This window comes from Centruroides sculpturatus, unplaced genomic scaffold (assembly GCF_000671375.1).
Source record: "Centruroides sculpturatus isolate CEXI.00-Female unplaced genomic scaffold, Cexi_2.0 scaffold17, whole genome shotgun sequence".
NCBI classification, from domain to species: domain Eukaryota; kingdom Metazoa; phylum Arthropoda; class Arachnida; order Scorpiones; family Buthidae; genus Centruroides; species Centruroides sculpturatus.
This window is the reverse complement of record NW_019384462.1, coordinates 1359053-1375556: the sequence shown is the minus strand read 5'-3', so window position 1 is coordinate 1375556 and position 16504 is coordinate 1359053. Positions and strand designations below refer to the sequence as shown.

At 28.7% G+C, this 16504-nt stretch overlaps 1 protein-coding gene across 1 annotated transcript in view; it reads left to right on the top strand.

The window, feature by feature from the left end:
• Positions 1-3515: 3515 nt before the first annotated feature.
• The window catches only part of LOC111620924 (dynein heavy chain 6, axonemal-like), an 81590-nt gene continuing 68601 nt past the window's right edge, over positions 3516-16504 (top strand). Inside the window, exons 1-5 of the mRNA XM_023362952.1 lie at positions 3516-3716; positions 4709-4815; positions 4897-5020; positions 5103-5252; positions 11635-11754. Of these exons, the coding sequence (XP_023218720.1) occupies positions 3666-3716; positions 4709-4815; positions 4897-5020; positions 5103-5252; positions 11635-11754 (552 nt within the window). The 5' untranslated portion in view covers positions 3516-3665. The remainder of the gene's footprint in view (positions 3717-4708; positions 4816-4896; positions 5021-5102; positions 5253-11634; positions 11755-16504) is intronic.

The following is a 16504-nucleotide window of genomic DNA, read 5'->3' as shown; positions in this document are numbered from 1 at the left end:
AGAATTCTAACTTAGGTGTTCTGCATTACTGAACACAGCCCAGGTAAAATTATAGCAAAATGTTATGCTGTAAAGCCTATATCTTTCCTATTGTCGATTACTATGGCCAAAATATTGTAAAGAACTGTTTTTTTTTAACTATAGATAATATTTGAATACTGTTTATAAAATATACATATAAAATAAATTGACAGTTATGATTGAACATCAATACTAAAACTTTTCCATCTGATGTCCAGCTACAAATTTTCAGCTAAAGAAAGTTCTTATGCCACTGACCTGCAGTGCTTACTCTGATGTATAACAGTGCATCCAGGATTAATCCTTGGTAACAATGAATCATAAAATGACTTTCCTTAGAGCTGCCACAAACTACAGCTTTGCTAGTGTTTTGCTCTTGCAAAGCTATAGTTTGTGATGGCTCTTACACTTTCTATTGAATAAGCATAAAGAATGCATTAAAAATCACCTCTTTTTATTTATGCTGTTGATTGCTAGAAAATCTACTGAGCATATACTTTTCAAAATTGCAACTGTGTTAATGACAATCTAGGCTAAACCATCTCTAATTAAGAATTTAGAATTTCTTCAATATAAATGAAACAATTTTCTTCTATAAATTATTCTATTAAGCTGGGTATCCACAAGGGCAGTTTTAAAGCACAATTTGAACTTTCAGCACTGCACATATGACCTTGGGGGTAAGTATCTAAATCATGCAGGTAAATGCATATTAGATGCTCTAGCTGAATGTACTATCATTTTACAAATCAGACAAATAAATTGACAATGAATAAAATGGTTTGATGTCATTTTCTACAAAATGGCTCAGTGGATAACTATAAATACATCAACTGAAAAATTAATAAGAGTTCACAATATTCCAGAAATTTTTGATAAAGGGATGAAAGTATAAAGATGAAAAATGATAAAAATAATTTTGATGTTTTGTTTTTTCTACAAAGAATAACCATGAGGAGTATTCAAATTTAAATTATAATTTAAAGTTCCCCTATAAATAACAAATAATACATAGAAGTTCTGCTTATCATGTGATACCTAGCATCATTTATGACCTTGAACTTGTCATTTAAAAATTTTGGTAGAAGTAATAGTCATGATGAAACAAAGAGAACAAGTTGAGAACTAATTGCATTCCTGTCACACAACATCAACAGCAGCAGAGTTGCAAATCAAATTGATGAGTTTATTTGTATGATCAGCAGATTACTGAAGAAACATTATCTCAATTTTGCAAATCAGTATTGAAATGTGCATGCTATCATCCAAGATCAACTTCAATATTATGTGGTGTTGAAAATTAGATCCCATAGATGTTAATTAACATTCACAGTCATANCAAGCAAAAAAAAAAAAAAAATGTCAACATGTTGTGCACGACATCCCCGGACGGCCAGTCGATTCCCAGACTGTCCGGATGGTATTCTGTGCTCATTTCAATCGGTCCGAATTGTAGGTGCACGAAAATATGAAATAAAATGGTTCAAATTCTTACAATATATTATTATTATTTATTGTGAAATTTTGCCGCCCCCTAAAAAGTGCCGCTTAGGGTGGGCCACCCCTGCCACACCCACTACACTACGCTACTGCTCTCTCTCTGTCGATGTTCCCCCTTGCCATTTATCATCGCGTCGCATTTGTTTTACAACGAGTAAGAAAGTTTTCTTTCTGCCTGGGTTTTGTCATTAACACGCCCTCTTGACCCAATTCAATCATTGAAACTCTGACTTAGGAGTTTCGTAATTAGTCGCAATTTCGACACGCTTTTACGACCCTCACAATTCTAAAATCTAAAGAAAACATGTTCTTATGTTTCTTCTTATTGAAAGTAATTCTTCCGATAATTTAGAAATTTTTTTTATAGCAATAAGAATAATAATAACTACAACATGATGAGCCCGGCATCGCCCAGGCAAAAAATAACAAAGGTTAAGATTATTAGATTATTTTGTACTTCTAATCTTTCTATTATATTATATTATAGCCAGTTGAGCAGCCCGATGCAGACATTGGTGCATACTAAATAGTTAGCATGCATAGCAATGATAAATAATTAATTGCATAGCTGACACTCGATACGCTGACAGAAACTGTCCATTTTTTCAGTAGCAGCAGTGTTGGTATAAATAATAAATTCCTATTACAGTACTAATAAAAATAAATAATATACTGAATTATACTGTAAAAATATAAAATAAATTAGTTTTTCACATTATTTAGTTCTGTTTTATTTATTGTTTTATATTTTTAGTGTGCTCTTTTTTTTTGTGGGAGAGGGGGAGGCCCAGTAAGAAGAAAATGTCCCAAAGTGGGTTAATCTGGCCCTGAGTGCCCTATGTATAAATGAAGTGCAATAGAGACAATTGTGAGGATCCATAGACTTATTTTATTCTTTTAGTAGTAAAGACATAATAATACAGGAATCTGATAGCATTTACTTATTTTTATTTTCATATAAGTATAAAATCAGCCAACAACAAAATTTCAAATAAAGATACTGTAGTTTATTAAAATTAAAATATAAAATAGGAATAAACTAGATACTAAATAGTTATTGCGATGAAATATATTTTGAACTTAATTGTTCACACAAAAAACACTATTCTATGAATTTTGTAATACTTACTATTGTTGGAATCAATAATGTTTCCTGTTGGTTCAAGTGCAAATATGTGAATCCATTTAATCCATGTAAATACACTATTCTTCTATATTAAAGCTAAAGTCAGTAAGGAGTAACACAGGAGAATAAACCTCTGTTACTCCTTACTGTTAGTCTGTTACATTGGTCAAGATATGTTTTGAGCAATATCTTTCTTTTCAGCTATTCTTGCTGTCTGTCGTAGCCATTCTTCTTTGCCACCAGTACCAAAACTGAGACTTCTCTTTGCTCTTTTTCCTCACAATCATCCTTCTTACCCCTGGATAGTTTTGGACAATGAGAACTGGATGACTTGTCCATTTGAGAATTTTTAACCGGAACAAAGAGCACTGTCTCAAACAGATTTCATACTATATATACACATATCACATTATAACACAGCTAAATACAAATTATATATATATATATCATAAGACTAACAGCACAAAACCTTTCTCACTAATTTCTAGCCTTATTAACTGGAGTACAAACGTTTTCGGCCTTCTTAATAGGCCTTCCTCGGGTACACTGTGGAGCGTCGGTTAGAAGAAGTTTAAATGCTTCTAACTTCTTCTAACCGACGCTCCACAGTGTACCCGAGGAAGGCCTATTAAGAAGGCCGAAAACGTTTGTACTCCAGTTAATAAGGCTAGAAATTAGTGAGAAAGGTTTTGTGCTGTTAGTCTTAGAAATAGTTCTAGCTACATATGCATAGTAATATATATCATAATTACAAAAAATAAGCTCTGTTATAATATAATAAAATATCAATAAATTGCTGTTATAATTGATATGATACAAAAAATAAGTAAATTCACATAAAACTTGTGTGTGTTAAATTGTAAAAATGAATATTTATTAATGTCTGCAGGAAACTGCTTCAACTATATCTAGAAGATTACAGGATGCCAAAGCAGCAGAAGAGAATGCTCTGGAGAAAAGAGAACAGTATCGTTGTGTTGCTTCTAGAGGTTCTATTCTATATTTGGTCATAAGCAGCATGTCAGAAATAGATACAATGTATCAATATTCTTTACAGGCTTTTAATTTCGTGAGTAATTTTTTTTTTTTTTTTTTTTTTTTCAGTTTCTAAATTTAAGTTTTCCTCTAATATAAAAATTATAAAATATAATTAAATTTAATAAATTGACTTTACTTTAATATTAGTACATACATCTGTAATGTATTTATGGAATGAAAAATGTCTGTAGAATGGAAAAATCAATACAGCAAACAGGAAAATAATTATAAACAAGTTTCTTCTGTAAACAATTACAAATGTGTACAATAGCTATTTTTAAAAACTTGCCTTAGTTAGAATAAAATCAATATTTATTAAATATCTTTCACAGCAGTAAAGTAGTAGAAACATCTTTTAAAGTTTGTTTTGATATAACCCATTTTGAATCAAACAAAATTCAAAAACTGACACTTATACTTTTTCAAGTGTTTGAAAGAGTATCTGTATCAGCAGTACAGTCAAACCTGGGTTTTCAAACTTAATTCATTCCTAAAAGTTGTTCAAAAACCAATTTGTTCTAAAACCAAAACAAATTTTCCCACAAGAAACCATATAAAATGGATTNCTATGAAATGCATTGTAAAATTGCTTTAATCATCATTATTAGAAAAGTCTAAAAATTTGTTGTTTAAGAGTGTTAATTTACACAATATAACCATGTTAAAAGAGTGAACTATGAACTATATAAAAAAGAGTGATAGAACAAATATACTATACTCAATATCACTATACTCATTTTATCTGTAATATGCCAGTGAAATAGATGAATTGAAAGTAATTCTCTAGTGCTTAAAATCACATAATCTTTGATATTATTATTAATTAAAGTAGAATTTTATATACTGCTAATAGAAAGTTTAAGTAAACATATAATTTAAGATATTAGATTCAGAATTGTTTCACAAGTGACTAAATATATATATATATTTTGTTTATTATAGTAGAAGTTCTCATCATTCTCTATCTTCAGTATACTTATAAATTAATGTTTATTGAACTGTTTTTTATGAATTTGCTTGCAGGTATTTTGTAACTGCATCAAAACCTGTGAAAATAATTCTGACATGGAAATGCATTTGCAAAGTCTCATGAAAAGAATTACAGAAGAAATATTTATGAAAGTGTCTCGGTAGGAATATTTAAAAATTAAAAAAAAAATACAATAGTAATTGGTTTTAATTTATAAAAATTTATTTTGTTTATTATTTAGTGGATTGTTTGAAGAACATAAACTTATATTTTCATTTATATTTACGACTGCTATTTTAAAAGAAATAGAAATACCTGAAAATGAATGGTGGTTTTTCCTTAGAGGAATAGGAAGAAAAATGAGAGTAAAATTATTTTCCCAACATTTCAAATAAAAGTAATACTTTACTAAAATATCACTTTTATCTAATTGTACTTTTTCATTAGGAATATCCTGAAAAACCAGCCAATCCTTCATGGCTTTCAGAATCAAATTGGCAAAGCTGTTATATTCTAGAAGAAGCGCTATCCTGTTTTGTCGGTTTGTCATCACTTTTCGTAAAATTTCCTCTCTTTATTACAATAGGATCACTGGAGGTAATTTTATTTAAAATAATTTATTTATCTTTATATTTTTAATATTTTTGTGAATTTATATATTTTAAAATGTAATTCCAATATATATTTTTTTATTTTTGGTGGTCTCCAGAACGAATTAATTAAATTCCCATTAAAACCTATGGTAAATTGATAATCGGTTAACGAACAATTCGGATAGCGAACAAAGTCTTGGAACGAATTATGTTCGTTAACCGATCACCCACTGTATATACATACTGTACATTAAAAGCGTAATGTTATGTCACCACCTACCGAAAATTGAAAAATAACACTTTACAAAGAAGTGCTACAAATAGAGACTCAACTCTGACTGCCTGTATGAAATATAACTAAATCAATCAAGACCTGACAACAAGTACTTTATTTACACTTTCTCACAAGAAAATACATCACACATCAAATGTATTTTTGAGAAGTGGTCAAAAAGTATTAATGATTATTTATCTTATAAATAATATATCTTAAACTGCTGTGAAATTTCTTGAAATAATTATCAATAAGATATTTTCTTTAGATTTTTGAAAATAACTTTTCATTTATAGCATTTAATTTAAAAGGAAACAAAAATTATACTATGAAATGCATTGTAAAATTGCTTTAATCATCATTATTAGAAAAGTCTAAAAATTTGTTGTTTAAGAGTGTTAATTTACACAATATAACCATGTTAAAAGAGTGAACTATGAACTATATAAAAAAGAGTGATAGAACAAATATACTATACTCAATATCACTATACTCATTTTATCTGTAATATGCCAGTGAAATAGATGAATTGAAAGTAATTCTCTAGTGCTTAAAATCACATAATCTTTGATATTATTATTAATTAAAGTAGAATTTTATATACTGCTAATAGAAAGTTTAAGTAAACATATAATTTAAGATATTAGATTCAGAATTGTTTCACAAGTGACTAAATATATATATATATTTTGTTTATTATAGTAGAAGTTCTCATCATTCTCTATCTTCAGTATACTTATAAATTAATGTTTATTGAACTGTTTTTTATGAATTTGCTTGCAGGTATTTTGTAACTGCATCAAAACCTGTGAAAATAATTCTGACATGGAAATGCATTTGCAAAGTCTCATGAAAAGAATTACAGAAGAAATATTTATGAAAGTGTCTCGGTAGGAATATTTAAAAATTAAAAAAAAAATACAATAGTAATTGGTTTTAATTTATAAAAATTTATTTTGTTTATTATTTAGTGGATTGTTTGAAGAACATAAACTTATATTTTCATTTATATTTACGACTGCTATTTTAAAAGAAATAGAAATACCTGAAAATGAATGGTGGTTTTTCCTTAGAGGAATAGGAAGAAAAATGAGAGTAAAATTATTTTCCCAACATTTCAAATAAAAGTAATACTTTACTAAAATATCACTTTTATCTAATTGTACTTTTTCATTAGGAATATCCTGAAAAACCAGCCAATCCTTCATGGCTTTCAGAATCAAATTGGCAAAGCTGTTATATTCTAGAAGAAGCGCTATCCTGTTTTGTCGGTTTGTCATCACTTTTCGTAAAATTTCCTCTCTTTATTACAATAGGATCACTGGAGGTAATTTTATTTAAAATAATTTATTTATCTTATATTAATCTTAATGCATACATAAAAAATAACATCATAATTATTAATTGTTTCAAAAGTTAAAATTTGGATTTACCTCTGATGCATGATGAATGCCAAATGTTAAGTAATATACTGTACATATGACAAGAGAACAGAAAATTTTGCATCTGTTAATAATTAATCAAATATACTGTATATTTATTATATAAAATTATAAGATCTTGACTACCAAACTAAAAAGTACTATAAATAAAATATTTTTTTTTCATGAGAACTTACTTTAAAAGTTAAGCAAATATTATTATGAATACAAAATTAACTATGATTTGTGAAGGAAAGAATCGTACTTTTATTTTTTTTCCTCTCTATTTAATTAGTATTATTATTTGGTTTTTGGCACATTAAGGACTTTACATTCTTCTTGCACTGGGACTCTAAGGGGAAAAAAGAGATAGTGAACTTACTGTTGATTATTGGTTACACCACATCTTCACCCATGATTGAATAATTCACTTAATAGCTGTCACATTAAGTAGTTCTATCCAAATTTACTGTGATGCCACTCTACTTCGTGGTACAAGTAGATGGCTGATCATGAAGCCAAAGAAGAGTAGTAGTATTATTGTTGGACTAAAAAGTAGGTTGGTATTGGTATCACCTGTGCAACAACACTTTTTTATTTCTTTCTTCAAATGATCATTGTACTCTCAGACAGAAAGGCATGTTTAAGACAAATATGGTGAGCTTGTAGGACTTGGAATTTGCTAGTTGTCAAAATATTCTCCCAAGTACTGATGGGTTCGTATTGCAGGTATATCTTTTAGGCAGGAAACAGCTAAATGGTGGAGCAATGAATAAACAAAAGCATAGGTTCCATCCTGTTCAAATTTTACAATTATCATCAGTGGTGTAGCATGGGTGTCAGCCGTCCCCTTATTTAGGTATCTCAATTTAAAAGACTAAAATTCAGTTTCGTCACAGAATAAGTAATGAAAAATTCCATGCTAGTGTTGCCACCTTTTTAAAATCACTGACCTGGACGATAGATGAGGTTTGTTTGAACAGACGTTCCTGACGCATGCGTAATGTCATTTTGCAATACGAAGAATAATGTGCAGTGCATGCCGGTTCTAAATCAGTTACAATTAGCGACTAGGGAGACTTGGGTAGGAGTAACGTAAGTAACCTAGATGACTTAGCTCTATTGGATGTTGGAGATGTGTTTGAATATGAATCATACAAGCAAAATAAGGTTGACAGGTTGCGCACGATATTCCCGGACAAAATTAATAGTTCACCCGGATAGTGAGTTGATTCCCGACTGTCCAGGTGAAAACCAGACAGGTGGTAACACTATTCCATGCTCATTTCAATTGGTACAAATCGTAGGTGTGACAAAAATATGAAGTAAAATGGTTCAAATTTTTACAAGATATTATTATTATTTATTGTGAAATTTTGCCGCCCCACTACGCTACGCCACTGATTATCATCTGTTTATCAGGCTAAAAATCTTAGAAAATTCTCATCACAAAGAACTCTTCCTTCTAAATAAAAAATATTTCATTATTTAATACTTATTTAACAGCTTCTTATGATAACCAAATGTTTTATTTTATTTGAAAAAACATTCCTAGTCCTAATCAGACCATTTTCAGTTTCTTTTGTGACTTGTATAAACTACTTTATAATCCATAATGTATCAGAAAGAAGTGATTCAAAACAAACTTTATAGAATATTTGTTGATTATAAAGGAATGGTGCAACAAAATAAGCAAAAATTTTTAACTTCATTGATATTTTAAAACAAAATAGCAGCAGTTTGTATTGATAATGTTGATTATCTGCATAGGAAGGGACAAATTTTATTTCTGATATTAAGATAAAAGATTTTAAAAAGTTAGTTGAATAAGTTCTCACTCATATCAGTTTCCTTGCTATATTTCAATGTAAATTATTATTAATTTTTCTAATGATGGAATGATGAGGCAAATTTTCTTGAAAAAATAAATTTAAATTAAATTATATATATTAACAATAATATGAATGATTATTTTAGAAATACAGTGGTACCTCAGTATACGTCTGCTTTAGAATACGTCCAATTCAGAATACGTCCTGTTTGGACGAAACAAACTTTGCTCGGTATACAACTTTTGTTCGGTATAAGACTTAATTTAATTATATGTGCCACCTATGAACAAGTAGCACTATCGGTGTACTAGACCAGACTAGACGTTCGCGGTGCCACAGTTTATAACTTTGTTAAATTTCTTCTGATTTTAATTTGTAAATAAAATTTTCTTATTTTTATTAATCATGGATTGCAAAAAGGCAAATGAAAAGCAACAGAAAACTAAAAAAAAAATTACTAGAATTACAATGGAACTGATAAAAGAGATTGTTGAGAAACATGAATGTGGCATGCGTGTTCGAGATTTCAATTGCTGCATACCGTATTCCGAGAACGACAATATCGACAATCGCAAAAAATAAAGACATTATTAAATCTGCTAACGTTGCGAAAGGAGTTAAATCAATTTCTAAACAGATCAAAAACATTAGATCATATTGAGAAATCACTTTTGCTTTGGATAACTGAAAAACAGTGTGCTGGCGACAGTGTATCGGAAGCAATTATTTGCGAGAAAGCTAAAAAGATACATGCTGATCTCATGAAAAATCAAGCAGGAACTAGCCAGGAAAGCGAGGTGTTTAAAGTCAGCCATTTTTTTTCATGAGAACGGATTAATCATTTTTACATTACTTCTTATGGGAAAGGTTGGTTTGGTATACGTCCTATTCGGTATAAGTCCAAATATTAGGAACGGATTAAGGTCATATACTGAGGTTCCACTGTATGTGATAAAAATTATGAAATAGATTTACACACACATTCACACACATTGGATGGAAGATAAGCAATACTTTTTTTTTTTTTTTTTTTTTTTTATGGTATAACTTTTAATTTATGAAGCAACATTTTATAGTTTATTTTGACATTGTTTTTATTATTTTTTCTTTAATTCTATATCAAAGAAAGCATCTTATGATGAAAAGTTCTGTTTTGATGTTTTGATTTTGAAATTACTACTATTTCTCACATTTTTCAAAGAGAAATTTGGTGCTATTTCAAAATGTTACAACTGTTTTAATTAATCATTGTAACCTCAGTTAACTTTCAAATTAATAAGCATAAAAAAAATCTTTAGTTTAGATCATATTAGATAACAAAATATAAATTAAAACAATAAAACAGAATGATACGGCTAATTCGTTTTACATGTAATCATTTAACTCTTAGAAAATAACAACAGGAAAGCTGTAGGGAATTATATTCATAAGTTGAATAGCAGTTACATAAACCATTTGCATTCTTGGAATAAGGAAAGATGGTAGCAAGAAGTCAAAATTGCAAGTTGAGTCAAAACAATCAATTCGCAGTCTCCTGAAAGTTAAAAATATTAAATGAAATAATCTGATTTGCACTCTAAGAATTAATATTTGTAACTGGAGTAACAATAATATCAAAAACAGAATTTTGATTTTTTTAAAGACAATAAAATGATGTATTTTTTAATTTGATTTTAAGTTGAGTACAGAAGATTATTTTTAAAGCATATAGGTATGATAATATTTGAATATTTTTCAAATTAAAATCATAGAAACTGATTAAAAATTTTAAATTCATAAATTTATTTAGTTACCAATCATTTAAATGTATAATGCAATGTATATTGATAAATTGTTAACTAAAATCTAAAATTTCAATACACAAGAATCCCAAATAGCAATTGTAATTTAATTAAGAAAAATTTCTGTGTTTTTACTAATTTTGAATCATTATTTTAGGAAATAATAAATTTACAAAATAATATAGTTTGGTATATGTATAAGGTAGGATCCAAAACTTTGGGAACTTGGAATATAATTCCTTGCCTCAAATATTATATAAATCACTGATGCACAACAACTATCTTCAAAATAACTCTCTTGGGTAATATACTTTTGTCAGCACTTGTACAACTTCTGGAAACATTGCTTTCTGGTGGCTTTTTTTCTTTGCCCATAATAACCACCCATAATGACTTCTAAAATGTTGCTTTTACTTCATTTGTTGACTCAAATGATATTTTTGAAGATGTTTTGAGTGGAGCAATATCTGAGGTAATGTCATTTTATATCAAATGAGGTAAAAGCATCGTTGCAGGAGGTAGTAGTAGTAGTTGCAAAAGACTACTTACAGCAATGCTTCCAGAATCTGTATGAATGCTGGTAAAAATGTATCATTACCTAAGAGGAATTATTTTGAAGATGGTTGTACTCCTGTATTTTAAACTATTTAAGATAGTGTTTTTTAACTGCTGGTCCACGAAAAATTTTTACCAGTCTGCAAAAAAATATTTGATTGTACTGATACTGGCACAATTGATTGACATTTAAACAGTAATCTAGAGTTACAATGCATATATTGTTACATAGAATAACTCTAGATAAGCATATACAGTATAATCATAATACATAGTCACATATAATTACTGTCCACATAATATTTTCCATAATTTTACCAGACCATGATGAGAAAAAGGTTGAGAAACACTGATTTAAGACAAGAAACTATGTGTCAAGTCCCTAAAATCCTATCTTGGAGATTTTGGATTCTATCTTGTAGATTTATTTTTGTAATATTCTTTTTTAATTGAGAGAGAAAATTATAAATAAAAACTTTCATTCAAATAGTTTTGTTAATTAATATAAAATATATTCTTACAGGTTCAATTAAATCCTGATTGCCCTTCGGTGAAGACTTATCTTCTTGATAAAGCAGGATTTAATGAAAAATTCACTGATTTCCAGAAGCTTATTCTTATAAAGATGTTTCAAGAAGATAAAGTAAATATTTTACAAACTTCATAATAATTTGCTATAATCAAATTATACAACTACAAAAGAAAAAAGTCAATTAATATTTAATTTTTTGCTATATAAAGATACCTGCTTTTTGGGAAAAAATTTTTAATTTTAATTTAACGATTTTGAGTACTCTTGCATGAATCTTTAAGATCATTGCTCTAATTACAGATTTGAGAATGCTAAAAGTAGAACATTCAATATTTTGTGCTATAAAGTAGATTTTCACATACCGTATTTACTCGCATATAAGACAACCTGGCATATAGGACGAGGTGTGACTTTAAAGATCAAAATAAAGAAAATTAAATTTATTAATTCAATTCTAATTTTATTTCATTTAATCACAAGTAAAATATCATAAATGCACACATTATCCTGCAAAAATTACTGGCATTTTAAACTTTAAGGAAAAATCTTGTAAAATCAACAACAATAATTTGTTCATGTAATGCTGGACAATGGGGAACCTTTTCTGCCAATTCTTAACAGTCAAATCCACTCTCCATTGATTACACTTACAAGTTTCTCTGAATTCTGATTTCTGGATAATCATCTGTTTTCATGTGGGAATGGATTAAAACTTATATCAGGCTCCCATGTGATTTTGAAATTTCAATCTGGAATTCAATTCAAAAGCTTTGTTTTTCCTATTGCTATTCATCTTTACTCCTGACACTATACAAGAACAATTCAAATAACCCAGATAAAATACTTATGTTTTTAAATACAAGAGGGTAAGCATCCAGTAGAAAAATGTGAATNTAAATGCACACATTATCCTGCAAAAATTACTGGCATTTTAAACTTTAAGGAAAAATCTTGTAAAATTGACAACAACAATTTGTTCATGTAATGATGGACAATGGGGAACCTTTTCTGCCAATTCTTAACAGTCGAGTCCACTCTCCATTGATTACACTTAAAAGTTTCTCTGAATTCTGATTTCTGGATAATCATCTGTTTTCATGTGGGAATGGATTAAAACTTATATCAGGCTCCCATGGGATTTTGGAATTTCAATCTGAATTCAATTCAAAAGCTTTGTTTTTCCTATTGCTATTCATCTTTACTCCTGACACTATACAAGAACAATTCAAATAACCCAGATAAAATACTTATGTTTTTAAATACAAGAGGGTAAGCATCCAGTAGAAAAATGTGAGTACATGATTCACAAAAATTATTTGCAAAAATGCAAAGAATCTTTTGCTCATGCATATAGGATGACCTAGGAATTTGAAGCTGCGATAAATGAATAAAAACCTCATCTTATATGCAAGTAAATATGGTAAATAGTTGAAAATAAAGTAGCAGTGATAACTGATTACTTAAATGTGTACGTTATAAGAAAATATCAGTATCACCACAAAGCAAATGTTTGATGTGATCATGTAAAAGCAGAAAACTTTACATATGCTGATGATGATGATGGTATGATTATTTGTAATATTCACTCACAAATAATTAAACTAATCCTTTATTCTTAAAAAACACCATGTAGACTCGACACTTACAATCAGGCCATGTTTCAGATGAAACATGCCAATATGCCATACCAGCAGATGGCATAAAAAGTATCAATAGTTTGTATTTAATACCAGCAGTCACTCAGTAAGAAAAATTCTATGCATTTGGCAAGAAGGCAGGTGACCATCATGATAAAAACAAATTAACAAGACCAGACTAGTCTATTGGCCACAACAAATGCCATGGATCAATTGGAGCCAAAATAAAAGTAAACAGGATGGGAACTACCCTTCTGTCAGAGGCCATCTTTCAAAGAATGGACAATATTGTTCAGTAATTTTTTGTTCCTGCTACATGCTGCATATCTTATTTCTTGACAAGAAGTGCTAATAATAATAATTTAAAAAAGGAAAGGTGTGTAGTTACTAAAAACAGTGCAGACAAAGATATACAAAATATTTTGAAAATACTGTAAATACTACATTCATTTCATTTCATTCATAAGGTTTATTTAACATAAAAATTTACATGGCCTGATTTCGCAAAGGCATGATCAGGCTTTGAGAACAGGAATACAATACAATAAAATAGAGTACAGTAAGATACAATATAAAATGCCATACTAAAATAAAATACAAAATAAGATACAATAATAAAATACAATACATATGTTACAATAGATGGTTAAGTGACAATTCTAATAGAGACAAAAGTTTTGATTACCAGGCTGAAACTTCAGTTTTTACAAAAGAGCCTGACAAATTTATACATTGCTTACATAATTTAATCGTGCTGACAATAGAAAGTACTCAATTAATTGGAGTAACTTGAAAATACTTATTAATGAGTTGAAGAAACATATCATGGGTTTCTTTATCATCAATCACTGTAAATAATACTACAAGATAAATGTGTACCTTTAGAAAGAAAATATATATAATTAGTAGTATTAAACACTGTTTTTAGTTATTGTTACATTTTTCCTACTGCCAGTGCACTTATATGGTGATCAAAAATAATTTTTTAGAAAAAGAGCAGCATTTATTGCAAAAATAACTTAACAGTTTTTTTTAATCCTCTCTCTGTCTCACATTGTAATTCATCATTCAAAAGTTCTGAAAATGTTGCCATCTATATTGTCAGTCAATGATAAGAATGGGTGTTAGCCACACATGCTTGATTACACATTATTCATTAAAATAGAGAAGACGAAATCTAGAACAAAATGCAAAACCTAATAAAGATGCATATTGGTAAACCCTACAAAAATGAGAAGATAACACTTTTCCTTAGATCAGTTTTAACTCTATATTTAATTTTTGAGAGAGAAATAGAGTTCAGACAATATTTTCATTTGGAAGCAACAATTAAGGATCTTTTTTATGTGATTTTAGAATAGAGATGTAAATTTAAATTACTAGATATTATTGGTATTTTCATGGTTCTTTAGTGTTACAAAATATGTATAGATTGCAGGACCAGTTTTGCCATTAGGCAATCTAGGCATTCCTGCAGGGAAACACAGTTTGTCATTGACTATAGTTACATGAACATGAAACATAGAGAAACTTGGAAACCCAAAGTCTTCTTTCCAACTGTCTGGTGGTGACCTTTGGGGAATACAACACGCACTAATTATTTGAACGATTCACATTATCTGTAAATATTAGTTAAATTTATAGATTACAAAATCAAATACTGTGACATTGTCTATTTTATTAGCCTTTATTTTTTCTGTAATTAACATATATGAGATAGTTAACAAAATATTTTAACTTAACAATAATTTACAATATATTTGGTCAGAAGTGAATAAATATTGGAATATGAGTTATGTTTCTATATTTCAAAACTACAAATTTTAATAACTTTCTTTAGAAAATAAATATAAAACTTAAACAATATAAGAAAAAAAAAAATGTTTTTTTTTAATCTTAAAAATTCATAAGTGAACAAAACAACTGGAATCTTTATAAAACTTTTGTCATTACGTTTTATACTTGAATTACATATTGTATTAGTTTTTAAAAATTTCTGTAAAACTTCAGCTTGTGGCCACCCCTGAAATACCCCTGTAAAGCTGCATAAGTTTTAATGTAAATTAAACTCTACATTGATGGCCTCCTCATTTAAGTGGCCAAGTTAGGAATGTTGTAAAATGACATTCTCCTTTTATGCGACCAACATAATGGGAAAATCCCAGTTCCTAAACTTCACGTATGGTTTAAAGTGCTTTAAATGGAATTGAGTGTCATCGATACAATTGGTATAGTTTGCAAAGATTTTTATTTTATGCTTGACAAATTAAATTTATCTTCAGAATATGCAAGAAGTAGTGTTGCCACCAGGCCAGTTTTCAAATTCATGGTTCGGATTAATTATTAATTTATCCGGTTTTTGTAGAAATTTGTGAAATTATGATAAAACAAAATAAATTTATAAAAATATTTGCAAGTATTTTATTTTAATGGTTAACAATTAACTTCATACCCCAACCAAACTTATTCTCATCTTATCCCTAGGCTAAGAGCAGGGGAGGATCTAGGTTTTTTTGGGGCTAGGGTTTATTGAAGTCCAATGGTGCCCCATGTTTTGTTAATACAAATAATACTATAAATTGTCATTATTATTATATTATTAATATTAACTATTTTAACTATATAATACATGGTCATTGTTAATGAAAAAGTATTAAAAATTTATGATAATAATTCAATTTTTGTGGGCCCTTGACATATGGGGGGCCAGAGCTTAAGCCCTATGTAGATCAGTCACTCTTCTGTCACTATTTCACTACTTCTACTTCTGTCACTCTTAGCCAGGGGCATCTGCCCCTGCTAAGAGTGACAGAAAATGTACTTTTAAAAATCAACTTGCAAATATTAGGTTTTTTCCAACACAAGTCTCTAACTGGTTTAAAACTTGCATGTGCATTGTTTAGTTCTTGGCTGTAAAATGACATTGTGCATGCCTCGTATTTATATTATATATTGTATCAGATACAATGTAGGTTTGTAACTTAATATTATTAATGTTGGCATGTTGTTATTTATTATTCTTACTTTTATGTATTATTTTTGCAATTAATATCAATATCAGACTGTCATTAATTATTTTTGAATATGCCACATGTGATTATTGTATTACTTTAATAATATCTTATATACATGTTTACCTTCTAATAAAAAAAATATTTATTTTCTACTCACAATAAAAAACCTAATTTTTTTATTTCCAAGTATAACATCCTAATTTTAAAATG